Below are 18,749 nucleotides of genomic sequence, written 5' to 3'. Positions count from 1 at the left end.
ACCGCCCCTGCAGGCCCAGTGCTGACCCTTGGGGGCGCTCCAAGGGCGCTTTCTCAGGACTGGATTTCTCCATCAGGGGCCCTGAGCAGGCAGGCAGCTGTGGAAGGCCTGGGGCCTGGGGGGTCCCCTGGTGGCAGAGGGTCCAGAGGGCCCAGGCTGCGGGCCGGCTCTTGGATCCTTCCTTAGGAAGCAGGCATTTGGTGATGGGAAGCGCGTCACACCCGGACCATGGAGTGCATGCGTGTGTGTGTGTGTGTGTGTGTAAGTGTGAGTGTGCTTCTCCGGCCCCTCCTGCGCTCCCTGCCTAGCACTAACCAGAGGGAGTGCAGTGGGCGGTTGGAGGGGCAGAGCTGGTGTGTGTGGTGGGCTTGTCCCCCCATGCCCGGCCCTGCAGCTGCCCTCACCTTTGGGGTGATGAGGGTCCCTCTGGGGACATGGCCTCAGAGCAGACAAGCTGACCTATTCCCTGGGGCAGGGAGGGTCCCAGGAAAGCCGCTGGTGGGGGCCTTCTGGCTGCTGGCCCTGGGGGAGCTCCCCTGTTCCCCTGCCCCATGACCCCATGGGGTCTCCGTCTGCTCCCAAGCCTGGGGTCCTGGCCCCGGGCGGATGCAGCCTGCATCCCCTCTGGCTGAGGGCCTGGGGTGGGAGCACAGAGGCCTCTGAGAGCAGGTGGGAAGCAGGAAGAAGGCCTTGGGTCAGCGCTGGGTTCAGGTTCCTGTCTCTTTTCTGAGGGGTCATTTTCAGAGTTGGGGTTATACCTGCTGTGCTCGCTTCCCTGGAGAAGCTGTTTGGCAGCAAAGGGGTGTCAACTGCTCCTGGCGCTGGACAAGCAGACAGATTTCAGAGCCGGTTTGGTAAAATGCTCGCATTTTTTTTGGTTGGACTTAATTTGACTGTTTCCAGTCTAAGAAAGTATTCCTGGGAGGCGGGGGAGGGGCAGCCCGAGCATACGAAGTTGGGGTGAGCCCACTGAGTGAGGAAACATGGGCGCCGGCCAGGCTGGGCTGGGGACCAGGGGCCCGTGCAGGGCTGTGGGTTTGGCCGCACCTGCTCTCGGGGTCCCTTGAATCCCCCCCATGGCAGGAGGGGAGTGGACCTGGAGCGCCTGGGCTTGTGGAGCTGGGGCTGAGCTCTGACTTGGGGACTTCCCACGTGGTTGCATTGTTGCTGTCCCCTGACCCCATGTATCCCAGAGCTTATGGGAGCCTGGAGAAGGGGTCCTGAGCTCAGCTCCACAGTTGGAGGGACGAGCTGCCACCCGACCTCACCGTACCAGTGACACATGCCATCTTTAGTGACACTGGTGGTCAAGGGGCCGGTGAACTTGGCAGTGGCTCTGACCCTCCTGGGAAAGGGCAGGGATGCTCTGCCGGGCATGCTGGCTGCCGGCCCCAGCCTGGGCGGCCTGCAGTGAGAAGGGTGTGGCCCTTGGAGTGGTTCAAGGACCAAGGCCAAGGGCAGCCCCAGTCAGCACTGCAGGGCATGGGACTGGGGCCACCCCTGGGGTCTAGGCTCATCCGCAGAGCTTGGCACGGGAGTGGGGTTGCCCACCCCGGCTGTGTCTGGATGCCCGTGGAGACGTGTGGGGAGCCGGCCCCAACCCTGCTGCACTCCCTTTGGAGAACGGGCCCCTCCCCAGGACCGGCACCTTTGTCACACCCTGATGCCCAGAGTGGGCTGCCTGGGCGGTCCTTTATACAGCAAATTGGTGACTCTCGAGTGCTAATCAGTGACGACTGCTTTCTCTTGATCTAGGCTTTAGTTCTTTTTTTTAACAAACTATTTTTTTTAAGCTTTTTTTTAATTTGACAGAGGGAGAGAGATCACAAGCAGGCAGAGACTCAGGCAGAGAGGGAGGGGGAAGCAGGCTCCCCGCTGAGCAGAGAGCCCAATGCGGGGCTCGATCCCAGGACCCTGGGATCATGACCTGAGCGGAAGACAGAGGCTCAACCCACTGAGCCACCCAGGTGCCCCCTGGGCTTTAGTTTAAAAACAGCTAACGATCATCAATTTAAAAAGAATTTACTTCCATTTTCAAACAGTAAAATACATCACGTAGGAACTGAGATTTGTACTTATCAAGAAAGTCATGCCCGCAGTTCACCGTGTGTCATTGGTTAAAGTTTTAAAGGGGAGCACAGTTCCGGGATTGGGGGGGCCATGTGGGTAACCTGCTGCCTGGTCACCCGCCCCGCCGCCCCCCTCCCGGTTGCACAGAGGCACCAGAACTCCTGGCCCCGGGGCCCCCGTTGCTCTCAGGACTTCTGTGACTCAGCTTTTACAGATCTGAGCAAGCAGGAGTTCTGAAGTCCGTGGCTGGCCGGCACTCAGAACAAGATGGACAGAGTTCACTACTGGCCCCTGTGGCAACCCCAGGGCCCTTAGCACATGGGGTCCCTCCCCACGGCAGGGGGGCAGCGTGCAGGGGGCTGGGGAGAGGGAGCCGCTGGGAGGCCAAGCGGCAGGTGCGGGGAGTCCTGGGAGGACGGCTTCCTGCCTGGGGTGGCCCAGAACTGTGTCCCGCATCGATGTGGGACTGTCCCCTGTGCCCGCCGGGCTTTCTGCGGGGGCCTGAGAGCTCGCCGCTGGTCTCGCCAGCTCTAGAGACCCTGTGCTGGCTCGTCTTTGTTCTGTACCAAGGTGTTGCCCGAGTGGCCGATCACACGTGGTCCGCACAGGCTCTGCGGCCCCTCCGTGGAGCGCTGACTTGGTGTGATTCTCAGCTCCGGACGAGAGTGTGACGCATCGGAGCGAAGCGGTTGGAGGGCGGGGAGGATCTCCGGAGTCTGCACACACGCTACACACCTTACCGGCTCCTCCCGACCTTGTCCTCTCCTGGGGGTCACAAGCGCGTGCCGGGGCTGGTCGCGGGCTGCGGGCTCTGCTCCGAGTGGTCTGGCTGTGCGACGCCCCACGGGCAGCGCCCACAGCCACTTCCCTGAGCCGTTCCCAGTCTCGGTCCTCCCGGACGGGGGCTCATCCCCGCATCCTGACTGGCACTCGAGGCAAAGCCCAGCGGCCCCCGCACCCCCGTGTCGCCCGTGCTCAAGCAGCGCGGCTCGTCCCTGGCGCCCCGGCTGGGTTTGGGTTTGTGACCAACACATTCGCCTGACTCCGCGCGGCAGCAGCTTCTCTTCCTTCCTCCCCCGTGCCCCAGATTACACTCCTGTCCATGCTTTAGCCACTCGGTGTTGTCCGGGGGCCGTGGCTTGACTCTCAGAACTGACGTCACAAGGAGGGTCTCCGTAATTGTCAGTGTGGGAATGTCGTTCAGTGCTGGGCTGGGTCGCAGGCTGGAATTATCTCCCTTGTCGGGCTGGAGTGGTGGGAGCCACTAGGAGGCAGCCGCGTCTGTGCACCTGCCTGACGGCTCCGCTCTGAGACCTGGCTGTTACGGATTTGGGAAAATCAGAGTTTTCAAAGTCCTTTGAGGGGATTCTCTTTCCTGATATCCCATGAATGTTTACATTTGTGACGCATTCCTTGTGCATCACAACTTTCTTGGAGTCCTTTGATTTTTCTAGAATTACTAGTTGCCTTTTTTAAAAAAAATTGTACTATTTACCATAAACTCATTTAAGTGTGTGTGTGTGTGTGTGTGTGTGTGTGTAGGAGAAAGAGAGAAAGAAAAATAGGAGGATGGGGGATGGGGCGGGGAAGGACATGCAGACCATTCATTTTATCCAGTTCTCTGTCTTCCTGGTGGCCTCCTGAGAGTCCCCTGACCTCCTTCAAACCGCCGTGTTTCTCTGAAACAGCTGCCTTCAGGGCTGCGTGGGCGGATCAGTTAGTTCTGTCCAACTCTTGGTTCCGGCTCAGGTCGTGAGCTCAGCCTCGTGAGACTGGGCCTGCATCAGGCTTGGCTCTGGCTGCGGAGTCTGCTTAGGATTCTCTCTCTCTCAAAAAGCCACCTTCAGGGGGTTTCCCAGGAACCCCCTCTGGGTGGGATCCATTACTTCCTCCTAATCTGCCACCTCACTTTGTCAGGTGACTTCCTAGGAGAAGGTACGTGGGAGAGTAGGGTTCTGTCGCCCAGCTGAGAGGACCCTCTCTGTGCACTTGGGCCCCCACGGGCAGTCCTTGGCCCCTAGTGCTTTGAGCGACTTTGGCTCCATTAACTCCTGACCTCAGGTGGATGGAGGAAAGATGGCCGTCTGGCTCACCTGCCTTCTTCATCATCCCCATTTACATTAAAGCTCCTGAAAAGTGTTATCCTTTTTGAACCCACATCTTTTTATCTCTTGACCCTGCCACCCTACTGACCTGTGCGGTACCAGACCAGTGGTCCCTTCTTAGCCCTTACTCAACAAGCACGTGGTATAGTTGAATATTCTGTATTCCTCTCTTCACTTCACTGATGAAATTCCACATTTGTCCTTTCCCCACCCCACTTCCCCCCAGTCTGCCTAGCGGGCTCCTCCTCATCCAGGAGCACCGGGGTCAGCTCGCCTGTTCTCCGGCCATAGTTGTCCTGGGTGATCCCAGCCTTTCCCGTGTGCTGAGGGTTGGCAAGGCCCATCTTCATCACCTTTTTGCTTACAATCTATTTGTGTCCTTTGATTTAAAGTGTGTCTCTCGTAAACAACATGCGGTCAGCCCTTGGGCTTCCCCCCCCCACCCCCGCAACAGTCTGTTATTACTGTAGTGTTTGATCATTTACGTTTTATGTAGATGTTTTATGTAACTACTGATACGGTTTGATTTGAGTCTGCCCTCTTTCTGTTTCTCCCATCTTGGTACACGTGTTCCTCTTTCCCTGTCTTATTTTATGTCAAACATGCATTTTTTAAAGTTACTTTAATCTCTTTTTTCAGTAATATTTTTGCTATACGTCTTTCCACTTAGAATCTCATGAGCGGTTACTCTTTGGATGTGGCTCTCAGAATCTTGGGCCAGAGACCCCATGGGGAGATCCTTACAAATGTCTTTATATCACCTTATTTTTGAGGGCTATTTTTGCTGGATCTGGAGTTCAGGGTTTTCTTTCAGCACTGGGGTAGTGACCAAGCCACTGCCTCCTGGCCGTGAGATGACGAGCACGGCGGGCACTCCCCTGGGGGTGCTGTGCGTCCTTTTCTCTGGCTAGTTTTCAGATTTTTCTCTCTCTCCTTCCATTGTATCATGGTGGCAGGGGTGCGCCTTGGCGTGGCTCTCCGTGTTTCTGTTCCGCTTTCACTTCGGTGAGCCTCCTGGATCTGTGGGCTGATCTATGTAATACCTTTAGGGGAAAATCATGGCTGTTATCTCTTAAAATATGTCTTCTGCTCTGTTTTCTTTCTCTCCTCTTTCCCTGGGACTCCTGTTACAATGAGACTTTCTGGAGTTGTCCCACAGGCCTCTGATGTGCTGTTACGCTTGGTTTTTCCTTCTTTGGCTTTCTGTTTCAGTCTGGGCACTTTCTGTTGCCCTGTCTTAGAGTTCATGAATCCTTTTTTTTGTGTCTGGTTTGCTCACAAGCCCATCCAGTGAATTCTTTTGGTCGGTCCTTTACTGTGATTAAAAAATACATTTATGAGGGAAGAGGAGGGGGAGAGAGGAGAAAAAAATATGTGTATTTATAATATTATCTTGAAATCCTTTTCTGAAAACTAATATTTGGGTTAGCTGTAGCCTGCTTCTTTTTTTTTTTTTTAAAGGTTTTTTTTTAAGATTTGATTTTTTTTTTTTTGGTCAGAGAGAGAGGGAGAGAGAGCGAACGCAGGCAGACAGAATGGCAGGCAGAGGCAGAGGGAGAAGCAGGCTCCCCGCCGAGCAAGGAGCCCGATGCGGGACTCGATCCCAGGACGCTGGGATCATGACCTGAGCCGAAGGCAGCTGCTTAACCAACTGAGCCACCCAGGCGTCCCAACTGTAGCCTGCTTCTAATGGCTGTTTTTTCTCTTGAGAATAGGTCACACTTTTCTGCTTCTTTATGGGTGGCATCCTTTTTATTGTATGCTGGACACTGTCTATTTAAGAAGACAGTTCAACTGCAGTAGGGAGGGTTTTGGGTTTTTCCAGAATGGGCTCAACTTTCCCTCTCAGGCATTTAGGGCAGGGCTGGTCAGTTTGATCTGGGCAGGACTCTGGCTGGGTTAGGACTGAGAGGTCACTTCAGGGAGTTTCTGGTCAGCTCTAGCTAAGTATACGGAGGGTGTGAACCCCACAGTGTGGATGTTGCTTCCTTTTATTCCCTGTTGTTTCGAATGCCTGTCACTCGTAGAAGCCCTGTGAATCCTCGCCGAGTCAGTGAGTGATTGAGGCAGTGGAACAAGCTCCTGGGATCTCACTGTCAAGGCTGTGCCCACATGCAGCTCTGCTTGCGTTCCGTGGCCGGGCAGGACTGTGGGGCCTTTCCCTGGGACGGTCTATGCCCACTGGGCCTGGGGTCTTGGGGACATTTGCTGTCCACTCTCAGCTTCTTCCTTTGGTCAGCTGCCAGCTTCCTGGGTTATCAGCACCTTCTGGTCCACCTTTCCTTCTTGTCTCTGCGCTCAGACTCGTTGGTATTTTTCCGTGGCGTGGTCCTTCTTTCAGCTGCTGCTTTTTCCAGCAATTACTGTCGTTGCTTTCCTAGAGCTCTTGCTTGTTTTCTAATCCTTCTTGTAGGTTTCTTGTTTTATAGATGTAGCAACTTATTAAATCTGAGTCAATGCAGTAATCCATAAAAGCCTTTCTAACTGCCTGTTTCTCCCAGGTCAGTTCTGTTTCTCTGTCTTGGACTCCCTCTGGTAACATCTAGTTGGCTGTTACCTACGTGAGGGGGCCTGGGTGGGTGGTGAGGCTCCTTGTGTGAGTAGGGATGTTTTCTTGCCCAGGTCTCTCTGGGAGGGGACTCCTGCTCATAGAGTGTGGTCAGTCTGATGGGGGTGCACCACGGGGTGGGGACTGGGCAGTGAGACTGCCAGGAGAAGGAAGACTTGCTCAGGGCAGCCTCGTGGCCCCTAACGTACAGGATTTTGTCCCAGTTTGTCCCAGTCTGTGTCCCGTTCTGGGCATGGAGAAGGGGGTGCCAACCTGGGTTGTTCCCACATCTGCATCCTCAGTAAGTGGCACATCTGTCTCTGCAGCCCTACCCTCAGGCCTGCCCTGTGGTCCCTGGCTAACCCTGACACCTGGCACTTCTCTTGGGTCCCCTGGCGACTGGAGGCCCCATCCTTGCCCTGTCCCCCATCACCTGCCCGCTGCCTTCTGTTTTTAGAGTGTTTCGAGGTCTCCTTTCCACCACCATTTTTTTTTTTTAATTTTTTTATGTGACACAGAGAGAGAGATCACAAGTAGGCAGAGAGGCAGGCAGAGAGAGAGGGGAAAGCAGGCTCCCGGCTGAGCAGAGAGCCCGATGTGGGGCTTGATCCCGGGACCCTGAGATCATGACCTGAGCCGAAGGCAGTGGCTTAACCCACTGAGCCACCCAGGTGCCCCTCCACCACCATTTTTTAACCCAGAAGGTGGCACTGACAACAGACAAATACAACAGACGTAGGTCTCTCGGACCGCAGGGCTCTGGCAGCCTCGCCAGATACCTGCCTGCAGCTGGGCCCTCTTCCCAACATTCTCCCACCCCCGGCATCTGCCGTGCTCCCTCTTTTCTCCAGAACTGCACCCAGCTCTGCCTCTCCTTCCAGCGCCTGGGCCAGCAAAGTCCTCTTGGGGCCCACCTTCCTCCCTCCAGTTTCCTTCTCTCATTTGTCATGTGTCCCCAGTGGAAACACCTTTTGAATGGCACCTTATTGTGGCTTGCTGAGGAAATGCCTCTGGTGCTTCCTGAACACATGTCTGCCTCTGGGTGGGGTGGGGACTGCCTTTGTCACTGAGCCTGGGTTTGGGTGCTTGACATATCTGCGCTGTCCTGCAGAAGCCCAGCATCTCCGCCCTTCTCAGCTCTGAACTTGGGAGGTCACATGGGGCAGGAGGGTCTGTGGTCCTAGGAGGGCTGTGATCCCACCCTCAACCCTCCAGCTGGGTCCTGGCAAACAAGTTCTTAACCCTGGGGTCCCAGTGGGTGGTCCCTGGCCACACCCCCCAGGTGGGCGAAGAACCAAGAGGGAGCTTTTTTGGAGGAGGGGCACATGCAGTCGTCTTGGATCTTCAGCTGGCTCTGGGCCGGAACCGTGCCAGGCCTCTGAAGGCTGACTTTGGCCTTTGGCGAGAGCGTGCCGGCTCAACTGACTGGTCTCCAGCACGGAGAACCCCTGGTTGCCTGCATAGCTGGGCCGTCCCCCCGGCCAGGCCCAGACTACCTCTGGGAGGGGCAGGGATCATGGACAGGACGCTTAGGACCGCAGCCACCTGGGGGTTCTCATGCCATCTTTATTTAGCACAGGCAGGAGAGGGTGTGAGGACACCCTCAAGGCTGAAGGGGCCACTGAAGCACCCACCCCACGAGGGGCGCGGGAGCCAGGCTTCAAAGCCGGTGCCCTGGCTCCGTGGCCCTTGCCCGCCGCCCCACTGTTCCTTCCTGCTCCACCTGCCAGGGCTTTTGGGCAGGAGAGCCCCGCTGTCGCGAAGGGACCGGAACCGGAACGCGGGAGGCGGGCGCGGGCGTGGGCCGAGGGCTGGCCCCTCTGCGCCGCCTCTCCTCCCCTGGGTCAAGGGCAGCAGGGGGAGGGGCTCCAGTCCACGGAGCCGAGGGGGTGGCAGGCCCCCGCGTCGTGTTTGGGTGCTGTGGGTGGGAGGGCGGGGAGCTCGGCAGAGGCAGCCCAGCGGCTTCGGCGGGTGTGAAGTACTCCAGCCTTAATTAATTTAATTTGAGAGCTTCCTTTTCAGAGCGCGAACAGTTGCCTCCCAAGAGCCGCGCGCCGCCCCTGCGCCTGTGGGCGAAGGACGCCGCCGAGTCTATATTGAGAGGAGCCGGCTGGGGCCCGCGCTCCCTCCCTGCCCCCTCCGGGTCCCCCATCGGGGCCTCCTTTCCAACCTGGAGGAGCGTGCGTGGGGGCGGACCGGGACCGGCCGCGTGATGGCGGGGTGCGGGGGTGTCGCGGGGAGCGGCGGCCGGCCCAGAAGCGGGGCGGGTCGGGCGCCGCGCAGGTTGGGGGTGGGGCATGCGATCTGGGCGTCCCTGCCGCCCCAAATAGAGGAGGGGGGTTGGGGAGCTCTGAGCCCCCAGAGCAGCCTGAGAGAACCAGGACGCCAGCCCCGCACCCCCACTCCCTAGAGCTGGGGCAGGGGGCTTGCAGGCGGGAAAGGAGGTCTGGTGGGCGCACGGGAAGAACGCAGGCCCGGACGACGCTGCTGCGGGGCGGGGGGCCACGAGTGCGCTTTGATGTCTGGACAACTTCAAAGGGGCCGCCCTCCCGGTCTGGTCTGTGAGAGTCGGTGGAGCCCCTGGCGATGCAGGGCTGGGGAGGGCGGGCTCTCGGCCCAACGTCTGCCAAGGAGGTGCCAAGGAGGTGCGTTTGAAGCGAGTTCACTGGGTCCAGGTGCCCCAGGCTGGGACCTGAGGCAACTGGGCAGGCAGAGGGTCTCCTGGAACCTGGGAACCAAACCCGCCCCCGCAGGCGCAGCTTCTGCCCTCTGCCTGCCCAGGAGTGGCCCTGGAAGCCAGATGTGAGCATGGGCGGCCCAGGACCAGCCCCTGGAGAGGGGACAGGGGGCTGCTGAGGGCTTGGGGTGGGCGGCCCCCAACCCTCTTCCTGGGTTCAAGTGTGGCATCTGGATGTCCTTTCAGGGTGCGGGGGCAGGGGTGCTGCCAGCAGGAGGGTGCGCTGTGTGGCCCTTTATCCAAGGGAGTAAACACAGGGTGAGGGGTTAAGGCTGGATCTTCAGTCCCTGACCTTCCCCAGCCTGCCCACAAGCCCCTCAATCCGGGAGGAGGGGGAGGCTCGTGGGAATGGCGGTCAAGCGGCTGGTGCGGGCGGGTCCCCTGTCCTGTGGTGGGAGGCAGCTGGGGTGGGGTGGAGGGACTGCGGCTCAGCATGGCCCCACCCGCATCTTATCCGCGTGCCTGTGTGAACCCTCTCCCAGCACAGCTTCCCTGGGAGCACGAGTAACCCCTCCCCCTGCCTGCTCTGAAGAGGGGTCAACCCAGACCTGGTGGGGCTTCCAGGCGGGGGACTGCTCGTGGGGCCTGCGCACTGATGTCATCCCACTGGAGGCCAGAGGGACCTTGCGTTCTCCCTGAGCACGGGGCTCGGAGCCTCTGGAGACTGGAGAGCAGGCAGCCGCCCCGCCCCAAGCTCCATCCCCATCCCACCCCACTCCTGGGGGATTTTGTGAGCCAACCCTGCGCCCCTGCCGGGTCCTGGCCTCCTCTACTCTCCCGGCTGCAGGTTGCCACAAGCCGGAAGCTCTTCCCAGAGGGATGGGGGCTTGCTCCTCCCCACCCTTTGGAAGGAGGCGTTGTAGCCGCCGAGGGCTTGCCCGCACCCTGCGCCCGGTGCCCGGGACCTGGGGTGGGATCTCCTGAGATCGCTTCTGACGCCACCTGGGTTGTCTCCAGAGCTCGGTGTTCCCTGGTATCCTGGGTTTAGAGGTTACCACAGGGCTGCGAGCCCCAGAATGAGTTGCAGGCAGGCCTTGGCTCCGGGCTCAGAAAAGAGCAGGGGTGTGGCTGGAGGAGCTGCCCAGGGAGCACTGACACCCCAGGGCACCCTGGCTCCGGTGTCCCATGTCCCGCCCCTGCTCCGCCACGGAGCCCTGGGCAGTCAGCTGCTTGGACCCCAAGCCGAGGGCTGCGCTGAGCCCCGTCCATGGTGCTGAAAGGATGGGGTGGTGGCGGGGGGGAGGGGCCCTGGGAACCTGGGTTCATTCCCATTAGCGTCTCCATGGTTCATCCTGTGTCTTTGCCCAGCATCCACCTACTAACTAAGCCTGTTGTGAGGTGATGCTGGGGTGGGGCTTGTGGCTGCACCTGCTGGGGAGGCGCTGTCCCCAGGCCTAGGCGTGGGTAGGCTTCACCCTGACCCCTTAGGCAGTGGCAGGAGAATGGGCCCTGGGGTCAGGCAGGCCCGGCCTGTTTCCTCTTCTGAGAACGGAAGTGGACCGTTGTAAGGATCAAGGCTTAAGAGGAGGATCCTTGGAAGCCTCCTTTCTGGGCAGTGGTCTGGCTGGAGCTGGTGGCTACATCCAGGCCTGACCATCCCCCAGAGCACGCCCTACCTCAGGGCCTTAGCAGGGCCCTAGCTGACTGAGTGCAGCTCATAGGGTGCCTCTCCACAGGGCTGTGCCTGGTGCAGGCTGGGCAGTGGCCAGAGCCGCTTAGGGAGGAAGCAGAATCCCGCCCCCAGCCCCCAGCCCCGCCGCAAATCCTGTCCTTAAATCCCCGGAGTCCTGCTGGGTTGAGAGACTGATGGGGGGGGCATGCAGCAGGGCAGTTGGCTGAGTGTGTGGGGGGGGGAGGAGCTCCTGTCACCGTCAGGGATCTGGAGACGTGTGCTTAGCTGGGGTTCTGGCAGCAGGTGCAGGAAGTCCTTCTGAGTCGCATCTCGTTTGAGAGGAAAGAAAACTCAAGGTAAACACTCCCATGAGTGCAGCAGGTCCTGTGCTGGGCTCCTGGGGCCACTGTGAGGAGCTGCCCCATACCTTGTCCCCAGAACGACGACGTCTCTTTCTCTCGGTTGTAGGGGCCACGTTCCAGGCTCCCAGGTGTGCTGGCCACCCTGGGGAGCCCCGTCCCACGTTTGCCTTCATGTCCACGCTACACTTCTCTGTGCCTCTCGTAAGAGCCCTGTCACTGGATTTAGGGGCTGCCCCAAACCCTGAAAATGCTCATATTGAGATCTACAATTTACTTCTGCAGAGGCTCCCCCCCCACCCGAATTAAGGTCACATTCATGGGGTCCAGGTATTAGGATGTGGATGTGTCTCCTCGAGGCCACCATCCATCCCTGCACAATCCATGTGTGGTTTGGGACCCCAGGGGTTCCCCACGCTGTCCCCATTTGCACCGCAGTTTCCTGCCCGCGGGCTCAGGAGTGGTTCAGCTGGTGCTGGGAGCCCTCGGTGGTCACCTGGAAAGTCCCCTGTGATGTTCTTTAAAGTCTCACTGTGGCACCCCCAGGGCCCCCCACTGCCTCCGTGGGTGCCCCCGGCCCTGAATGAGGCTGAGTGTGGGGGTGAAGAGGGCATGGGGGAGAACCAGGAGGGCGTGAGGGGCACCCTCACCTTGCGCCTGTCTGCGGCCTTCTGCCCAGCCTCGGGATTCCCTGCCTGCCCAGGCACACCGTGGAGGGGGCTCTGGGTCAGGGTAAGAGATAGGGCCAGTGTGGGAAATGGAACAGGGTGTGAGGAGTTCCCTTTCCTCGGTGGACGCCCAGTGGCAGGAACTTCCCCGGCACCGAAGGGAGAGGGGACAGACACCCCCAGGAACCAAGCGGCACTGTGTCGCAGGAGCAGCGGGATGGCCAGGTATCATCTGCTCCGCCCCCACCAGCATCCGCACCTGAGCGCCCCCACCCACCCATGCGCCACCTCCTGCCGAGGGCCCAGGGGCATTTGTTCTCAGACCCAGGGTCGGGAGCCGCCCAGCAGGCTGGGGGTTGAGACAGGCTAGCGGGGTGCCTCTTGCCCTGGGAGGCCACCAGCAGACAGGGATGTGGAAAAAGAGGCAGACCAGACCTGCCCCCGTGTGCCCTGCCCCTCCCCGGTCCCAGAGTCTGAGGGAGAGAGCTCCAGGGTGTCCAGAAGGGCCTGGGTGGGACAGGCTGTTTTCCCCACTTGCACAGGTGAGGTGAGGACCCTGAGACCAAGGTGCGTGTCTGGGCGCACCCGCCCGGACTGCCCGGCTGTCCCTGCCTCTGCGAGGCCCCCCGCGGGTTTGTTCAGCTCCTAGCAAATGCCGGGCTGGGCATCCACCTGGGTCCACGGGGTGGGAAGGCAGCGTCTTCATTTCCTATGACAACGTCTCCCCAAAACTTGGTGGCCCGGGACCGCGAACATTGTCTCATGGCTCCCGAGGGTGAGGAATCGTGGGGCAGCCAAGTTGGGTGGCCATGCCTGGGCTCCTCCCAGGCTCCCAGGGTGGGTCAGGCTGCACTTGCTGCAGGCCCTGGTTCTTGGCCACAGGACGAGGCAGCAGGCTCCTCAGAGCAGGGATCCCAGGGAACGGACCCCAAAAGCAAGCTGTGGTTACCACCCAGCCTGAAGGATGGCTGGTTTTTCTGCCACATCTCATGGGCCACACAGGCCAGCGTGGTGCCGTCCAGGTGGGGCCACGTGGCTGGGAGGCTGGCTTCCAGGAGGTGGGGGCCCTGGGGGTCCTCTGGGAGGCTGCAGCCTGGAGAGGCCGGGTGACAGCGTGGCAGGAAGAGGCTGCAGGGAGCCCTGCAGACGGCCACCGTCCTGCGCATGTGGCCTGTGCTCACTGCCTCTGCCCGGGAGCTGCTCCCAAGAGCTGGGGGCGGGGCCTCTGCAGCCCCCACCCGAGTCCTGCTCTCCTCTGGGCTCAGCTCGACGTTCAGCTTCTCTGGGAAGCCCCCTGGGCCAGCTGGCTGTGGGGCCCACCGTCTCTGGCTGCCCACGCCAGGCTTGTCCGGCTGACAAGGCCTTCGGCCTGTGGGGAACACTGTGCCTGGGCCTTGCCGTTCTGGTTCCGCCTCCAGACCCGGGCGTGTGGGTCCTGGCCTTGGCATGGGGAGCTGCTCCATGTGGGGCCAGTGGCCAGGGCAGGACCACCTGCGATGTCTGGGGCTTACCCCAGTGAGGATGCCGGGCTGGCCCTTGGGAGCAGAGCCTGGGAAGTTCAGGTCCCAGAGAAGGTCCAGGGCAGTGGCGGGGCGGGGACTGTGCGGAGCACGGGTCCAGGTGGCTCCCAAGAGGAGTCTGTGTGCTGATGTTGGGGGTGGGTGTTCCCACTCCCTTTCCCACCCTCAGTCCCATGTGCCCCTGCCCATGCCTGCCCTCTCCCACCTTCTCGTGCTGCCCTGCTGTGGGCAGCCCAGCCCTGAGGGGAGGTGGGGCGGGCTCAGGGCCACCAGCCCTGCTGACTCATTTTCCCAACAACCGTTGTGGTGCCACCTCCCTCCCTCCTTCCAGGAGAGCCCAGACAGGAGGGGTGACAGGGCCTGTCCACCCCGGCAAGACTGGCATGTCTGCTGTGCTGGGCCCTGGAGCCGGCCCTCTTATGTGCCCACCAATGGGGCCCCACAGTGACACTGGCCATGGAGGCAGAAAATGGGTCCACTTGGCTATGCTTGTGGTATGGGAGTTGGCTGCAGGGCCCCAGAGGTGCGGCAGCTCGTGACGGAGGAGGGACGATCTCCCATCCCGGGTGTTAGTGACCCTCGGCACGGCCCTGTGAGGGCCAGCGGCTGGACACTGTTTTCTCCGGAGATTTGGACAGAGCGTCACGCTGCCATGCTCCTCTGTTCTGGCTCAGCAGAAGCATCCCCCCTCCCCCCGTCACGAGTCTCCCTCCCCAGAACCTGCAGTGGGAGCTCTCCCCAGGTCCCCTAAGTCCAAGGACCTGCTGACACAGCGTGGGGGCGACTGATGTGCGCACACAGGCGGGGCCCTGCGAGGGCACCCCAGGCTCGGTCAGCGCCGCGGACGGTGGCTGTCCTTTTCCTGACCAGGCTCCTCCCCGGGGGGCTCTGCTGCATCAGAACCACAGCTCACCACCCGCGAGCCTGCCCGCATCCCACATCCGCTCCCCCCCTTGCGGGCCTTCCTGGCGGGCCCTGTGCGCCAACACCGACTCCCACCCCCTCCCTGAGTTCCCACCCTCTTCTGGGCAGGGGCAGGAGGGACTGCGGGGGTGCGGGGAGCAGCAGGCGGGCCTTCTGGCAGAAACTCCTGCCCCCCGCCAAGGGCGGGACCGTGCGGGGCTGGAGGGGGCAGGCGCAATTGAGGGCTCGGGAGTCTGGAGGGTAAATGAGTCTGTGGGCGTGGGCGGCGGCCTTCCTGGGTCTCCACCTATGGAGGCGTTTGGTGATTTGGATGAGAAACGGCAAAAACAGTCACTTCTCCCTCTGCTCCCGCTGCCCCGGACAGGAGCTGCAGGTACCCTGTGTGCGTCCCTTTGCAGACTCTCTGGGGCCGGTGGTGCTCCCAGGTGCCTGCAGAGACCGTGGCATTCATGTGGCCCCGGTCCACAGCCAGCTGGAGTGGAGTGCCGTGCACCTCGCAGGCTCCGGGCTCCTCTCTGCGGGGGGCCCTCGACACCTGGCCCGTGGTGGACACTCAGACTGTGGCTCTCCCCGATGCGACACCGTCACCTGCGCCCAGACCCCTGTCCAGACCAAAGGGAATTTGGGCCCTACTCTGGGGGCTCTCAGGATGTAGGGCGCTCCAGCAGGGTTTTTTTCTGAAGGACCACGGCCAAGAAGGGGGGGGTCAAGGACGAACCCCAGGAGTCCACTCAGGACTGGCCCTGCAGCACCTGGCTCCCACTGCTCTGGGGCTGCCCTGCGCGGGGCTCGTTCAGCACATCTCTTCCCCGGGCAGCTGGGCAGCTGGGCAGTGGCTGGTGGTGCGGCTGCCACCTTCCCTCGCGTCCCATGGTGCCTGGCGTGGCGCTTGGTGGCAACACCAACGGAGCAACTTTCTGCTTCTGGACAGCGTCCTGTCCCTTGGACGCCCGTTTATTTTGCTTTTCTGGAAGCAGGATGACATTTCTCCCCACGTCTGTGATTCCTGCCTCCTGAGGACCCGTGTGCCTGGCTGTGTGAGGTGCGTCTGTGGGCGCGTCCTCCTGGCCGTGTGCCCACTACCCTGGTGCCCGGGCCACGGTTCCCGAAGTCCTTCCTGTCCAGAGCCGCCCCGTCCCTCCCATTGTTCAGCTCGGGAACGGCCCAGGGCTGTGCCCACCTGAGGTCGGGAATGCAGTGACGGCGTTCGGGCTGGGGGGGTCTCTCGGGCTCCTGTTCCAGCTGTCTCTGGCCTGTAGCTGTCTCCTCTGGGGAGGTGTCTGGCTGCCTTGTCCGGCGTCTGTCCTGGGCCCTTCCGGACTTGGAGGAGCTTGTCTCCCATGGGGTGGCCACGTTTGCTGCTTGCCTCCCTGGCACCCCCTGTCCCGTCAGCCTTGTCCTGGGGACCTGTCAGGCACGAGTTTTGCTTCTAACTCTGGCTGGTGCCTGTGGTCTGGGGGCTGGGCTGGGGGCAGGGAGTCCTGGGCCTCCAGCCCTGAATTACAGGCAGATGCCAGCAGCGCCCTCCCACTGGGCGCTCTGTGCTCTTCCTGCTGTCCTGGAGTCACAGGGCTTGGGGCCAGATCAAAGACAGCTGGCAAGAGGCCCTGGGGACTGCAGGCCTCCCTGGGGTGGGAGCCGGGGGTGGGGGGGCTCAGTGGGCACACCCTGCCGGAGCCCAGGAGCCTATCTGTCCATCCCTGAGTGTGTACACGACCCCCACCTGCCCTCTGGGCGAGCGCGGCGGCCTCTCTGGGCCAAGCTCCCCAAGCACACGGAGAGGCTGGCCCACAGGCCCACCCACCCCAGCACGAGGCAGGGCAAGAAGACAGCTGGGACCATGTTCCGTGGAAGGACACAGAGGCCACGTAAAATTACGGACATGTGGTCTGTTAAGGGAAGGTGTTTTCTGCACACGTAACAAGGAATTCATTTCCCATAAAAATCGAGGGGCTCGTGCAGGTTGGTAAGAAGCCCCCCGACCCAGGCGAAACCCAGCAGCTGGTGAGCACGACAAAGAGGTCAAGGTCACGGTTAAAGCAGCAACAACGGGGGGCTGGGTCACCCCAGAACCACAGGGTCCGACTTTGATGGGGTCTGGCTAACACAGCGTGGTGTCCCTCAGTGTTCACAGGAAGGGTGTCCCAGGGTTGGGGGTGTGATGCCAAGGTGAATGGGGTCCCCTGGCTCCCCTTGGGCCCCCAAGTGCTGGAGGTGGGTCCAGCCATCGTGATAGCTTTCACGTGCCTGCCTAGGAATGAAAGTCACCCTGGGGATGTCGGAGTCAGGGGCCCAGGCTCAGGGATGGAGATGGGTGTTCCTAGGCCCCAGGCCACAGAGCAGTACACCCAGACGTCTGGAGGGTGCTGGCAGTGGCCCGGGCTGCAGTGGGGGTGGGGCTGCTGGTGGCCCCAGAGGGCTTTCCCGGCCAGCGAGGGGAGGGAGGAGAGGTGGAGGCTGGGGACGGCGGTCGGAACTCTCGCAGGGTGTTGGGCTCAGGTCCTGGAAGTGGAGCCACGAGAAAGAGTGAATTCGTGTTCTGCCCCATGGGGGGCGGCCAGGGGTGGGGGGCGTGGGGCGTGGAAGGCTGGGGTGCTGCTGTCCGGGGAGCAGCCTTGGGCCCGTCCTGCTGTCCTGGAGACGGCAGCGACCAGACTCGGGGAGCCTCTGTCCAGAGACGTGCAGGCTGAAAGGAGGTTGGGGGGTCGGGCGGCAGAGGCCGAGCATCCTGGGGGTGGGAGAGGGCCCTAAGGGAGCTGGGGGTGGCCCTGAGCCTGAAGACACCCTGCCTCCCCCACTGGGGATGGCTGGGCAGTGGCTGAAGGCCTGGAGTTGGGGGACTCTGGGTTCCTTGACCTCCAGAGCAAGGGTGCCTCAAGGAGATCAGAGGGCTGGTCCCAGAGGTGGTGGCTGCGCTGCGGGGCAGGGGCACTGCAGGACAGAGTTGTCCTGGCAGGGATCAAGGAGTGCGGGCCGGCAGACGGGCGGGGGAGGGCGGGGGAGTGGGCAGGAGGCGCACTGGGCCGATGGGGGTCTGGGGGTCGGGGCAGGGCTCAGAGCCCGAGTGAGGGGTGGGCGGAGGGCGGGGCGGGGAGCAGGGAGGGCCCTGCTGGTTGGGGCCCTGGCTGGGGTCTCAGGGGCTTCTCTACCCCGCAGGCCTGGTGAAGCTGGGGATTCACTGTGTCACATGCCAGAAGGTGGCTATTAAAATCGTCAACCGGGAGAAGCTCAGCGAGTCTGTGCTGATGAAGGTGAGCCCGGGCCGTCGAGAAGCCGGGCCAGGCGGGTTCCTCCCGCTGGGCGCTATGGGGCGCGGTTGGGCGCTTTGCCCACCCGCTGGGACGGCCTGCGGGGCCTCGGTTTCTGCAGCTTGACTCAGGAGGGGCCCCTGGCTCTGAGCAGGGAAAGAGAACGGGAGTGTTCCCCGGGACCATGCGGCCAGTCCCGCTTCCCATCCTCCCCCATCCCCGGTCCCGCGAGCCCCTCACGTGGTGGAGTCTGGGCCCCTTTGGTTCCGGATGCTCAGCGGGAAGGGCCTCAGGTTCCCCAACCTGCCTGCTCGCCTGTGGGGGAGGAGCAGTCAGATCTGGCCGGCAGGGGGCATGCTGCGGGGGGCGGGGGGGGTCCCTGTCTACACGCCTGCCCCTGCCTTGTGGACTGTGCCTCACATGGTCTCCCAGACATCTCCCAAGGGGGCGGGTGGGGCCGGTGTGCCAGGAGGGCAGTGATGGGCTGCCTGAGGGGTGGAGGCTGATGCGGGGCTGCTGACTCGGAAGAGGACCTCGTCGGAGGGCAGGGAGGGACTCGTGTGGGCCCCACTGGGGAACCCCGGGGGCCACGCGTGGGGCAGTTGCAAGGGGAGGTGATGCTTGCTTGGATGGGAGCAGGTCGACCCTGACCTTGCCTTGAACAGCACCCGGGCTTCATGTGTTCAACTGGGGACAGTGTTCTAGATGCCCGTAAGCGCTCCAAGCCAGAGAGATGAGAGCTCGATGGCCAGGGCCTGGGGGTCTAACTGGGTCCCACTCTGCTGGAGGCCTGGCAGGGCCTGGGTGGAACGACCAGGAGGCAGCTCCTTCATGGGATGCCCCTGGGTTGGGATGGGCCAATCCACAGGGGTGCGGACCCCATCGTTAGGCCGGCCCTCCTCCAAGCCTCCTGCTGCCCCCATGACCCTGTCGAGGCATCCAGGGGGCATGGTCCGCT

General features: G+C 61.7%; 1 protein-coding gene across 14 annotated transcripts in view; it reads left to right on the top strand.

Annotated features, from left to right (window-relative positions):
- Positions 1-18,749, top strand: part of BRSK2 (BR serine/threonine kinase 2) — a 59,333-nt gene that overhangs the window by 19,233 nt on the left and 21,351 nt on the right. For 12 of the 14 annotated variants that reach the window (XR_007121153.1, XR_007121150.1, XR_007121151.1 and 9 more), the window contains exon 2: positions 17,700-17,794. Coding sequence is in view for 9 of the 14 variants with exons in the window: in XM_047693348.1 (XP_047549304.1) it covers positions 17,700-17,794 (95 nt within the window). In the remaining 5 variants the exon portion in view is untranslated. Of the gene's footprint in view, positions 1-15,299; positions 15,586-17,699; positions 17,795-18,749 lie in introns of those variants that run through there. The other 2 variants (XM_047693355.1, XM_047693349.1) reach the window with 2 other exon arrangements.

This window comes from Lutra lutra, chromosome 10, assembly GCF_902655055.1.
Source record: "Lutra lutra chromosome 10, mLutLut1.2, whole genome shotgun sequence".
Classification (NCBI taxonomy): Eukaryota; Metazoa; Chordata; class Mammalia; order Carnivora; family Mustelidae; genus Lutra; species Lutra lutra.
The sequence above is the reverse complement of the archived record's forward strand: the minus strand, read 5'-3'. Positions and strand labels throughout refer to the sequence as shown.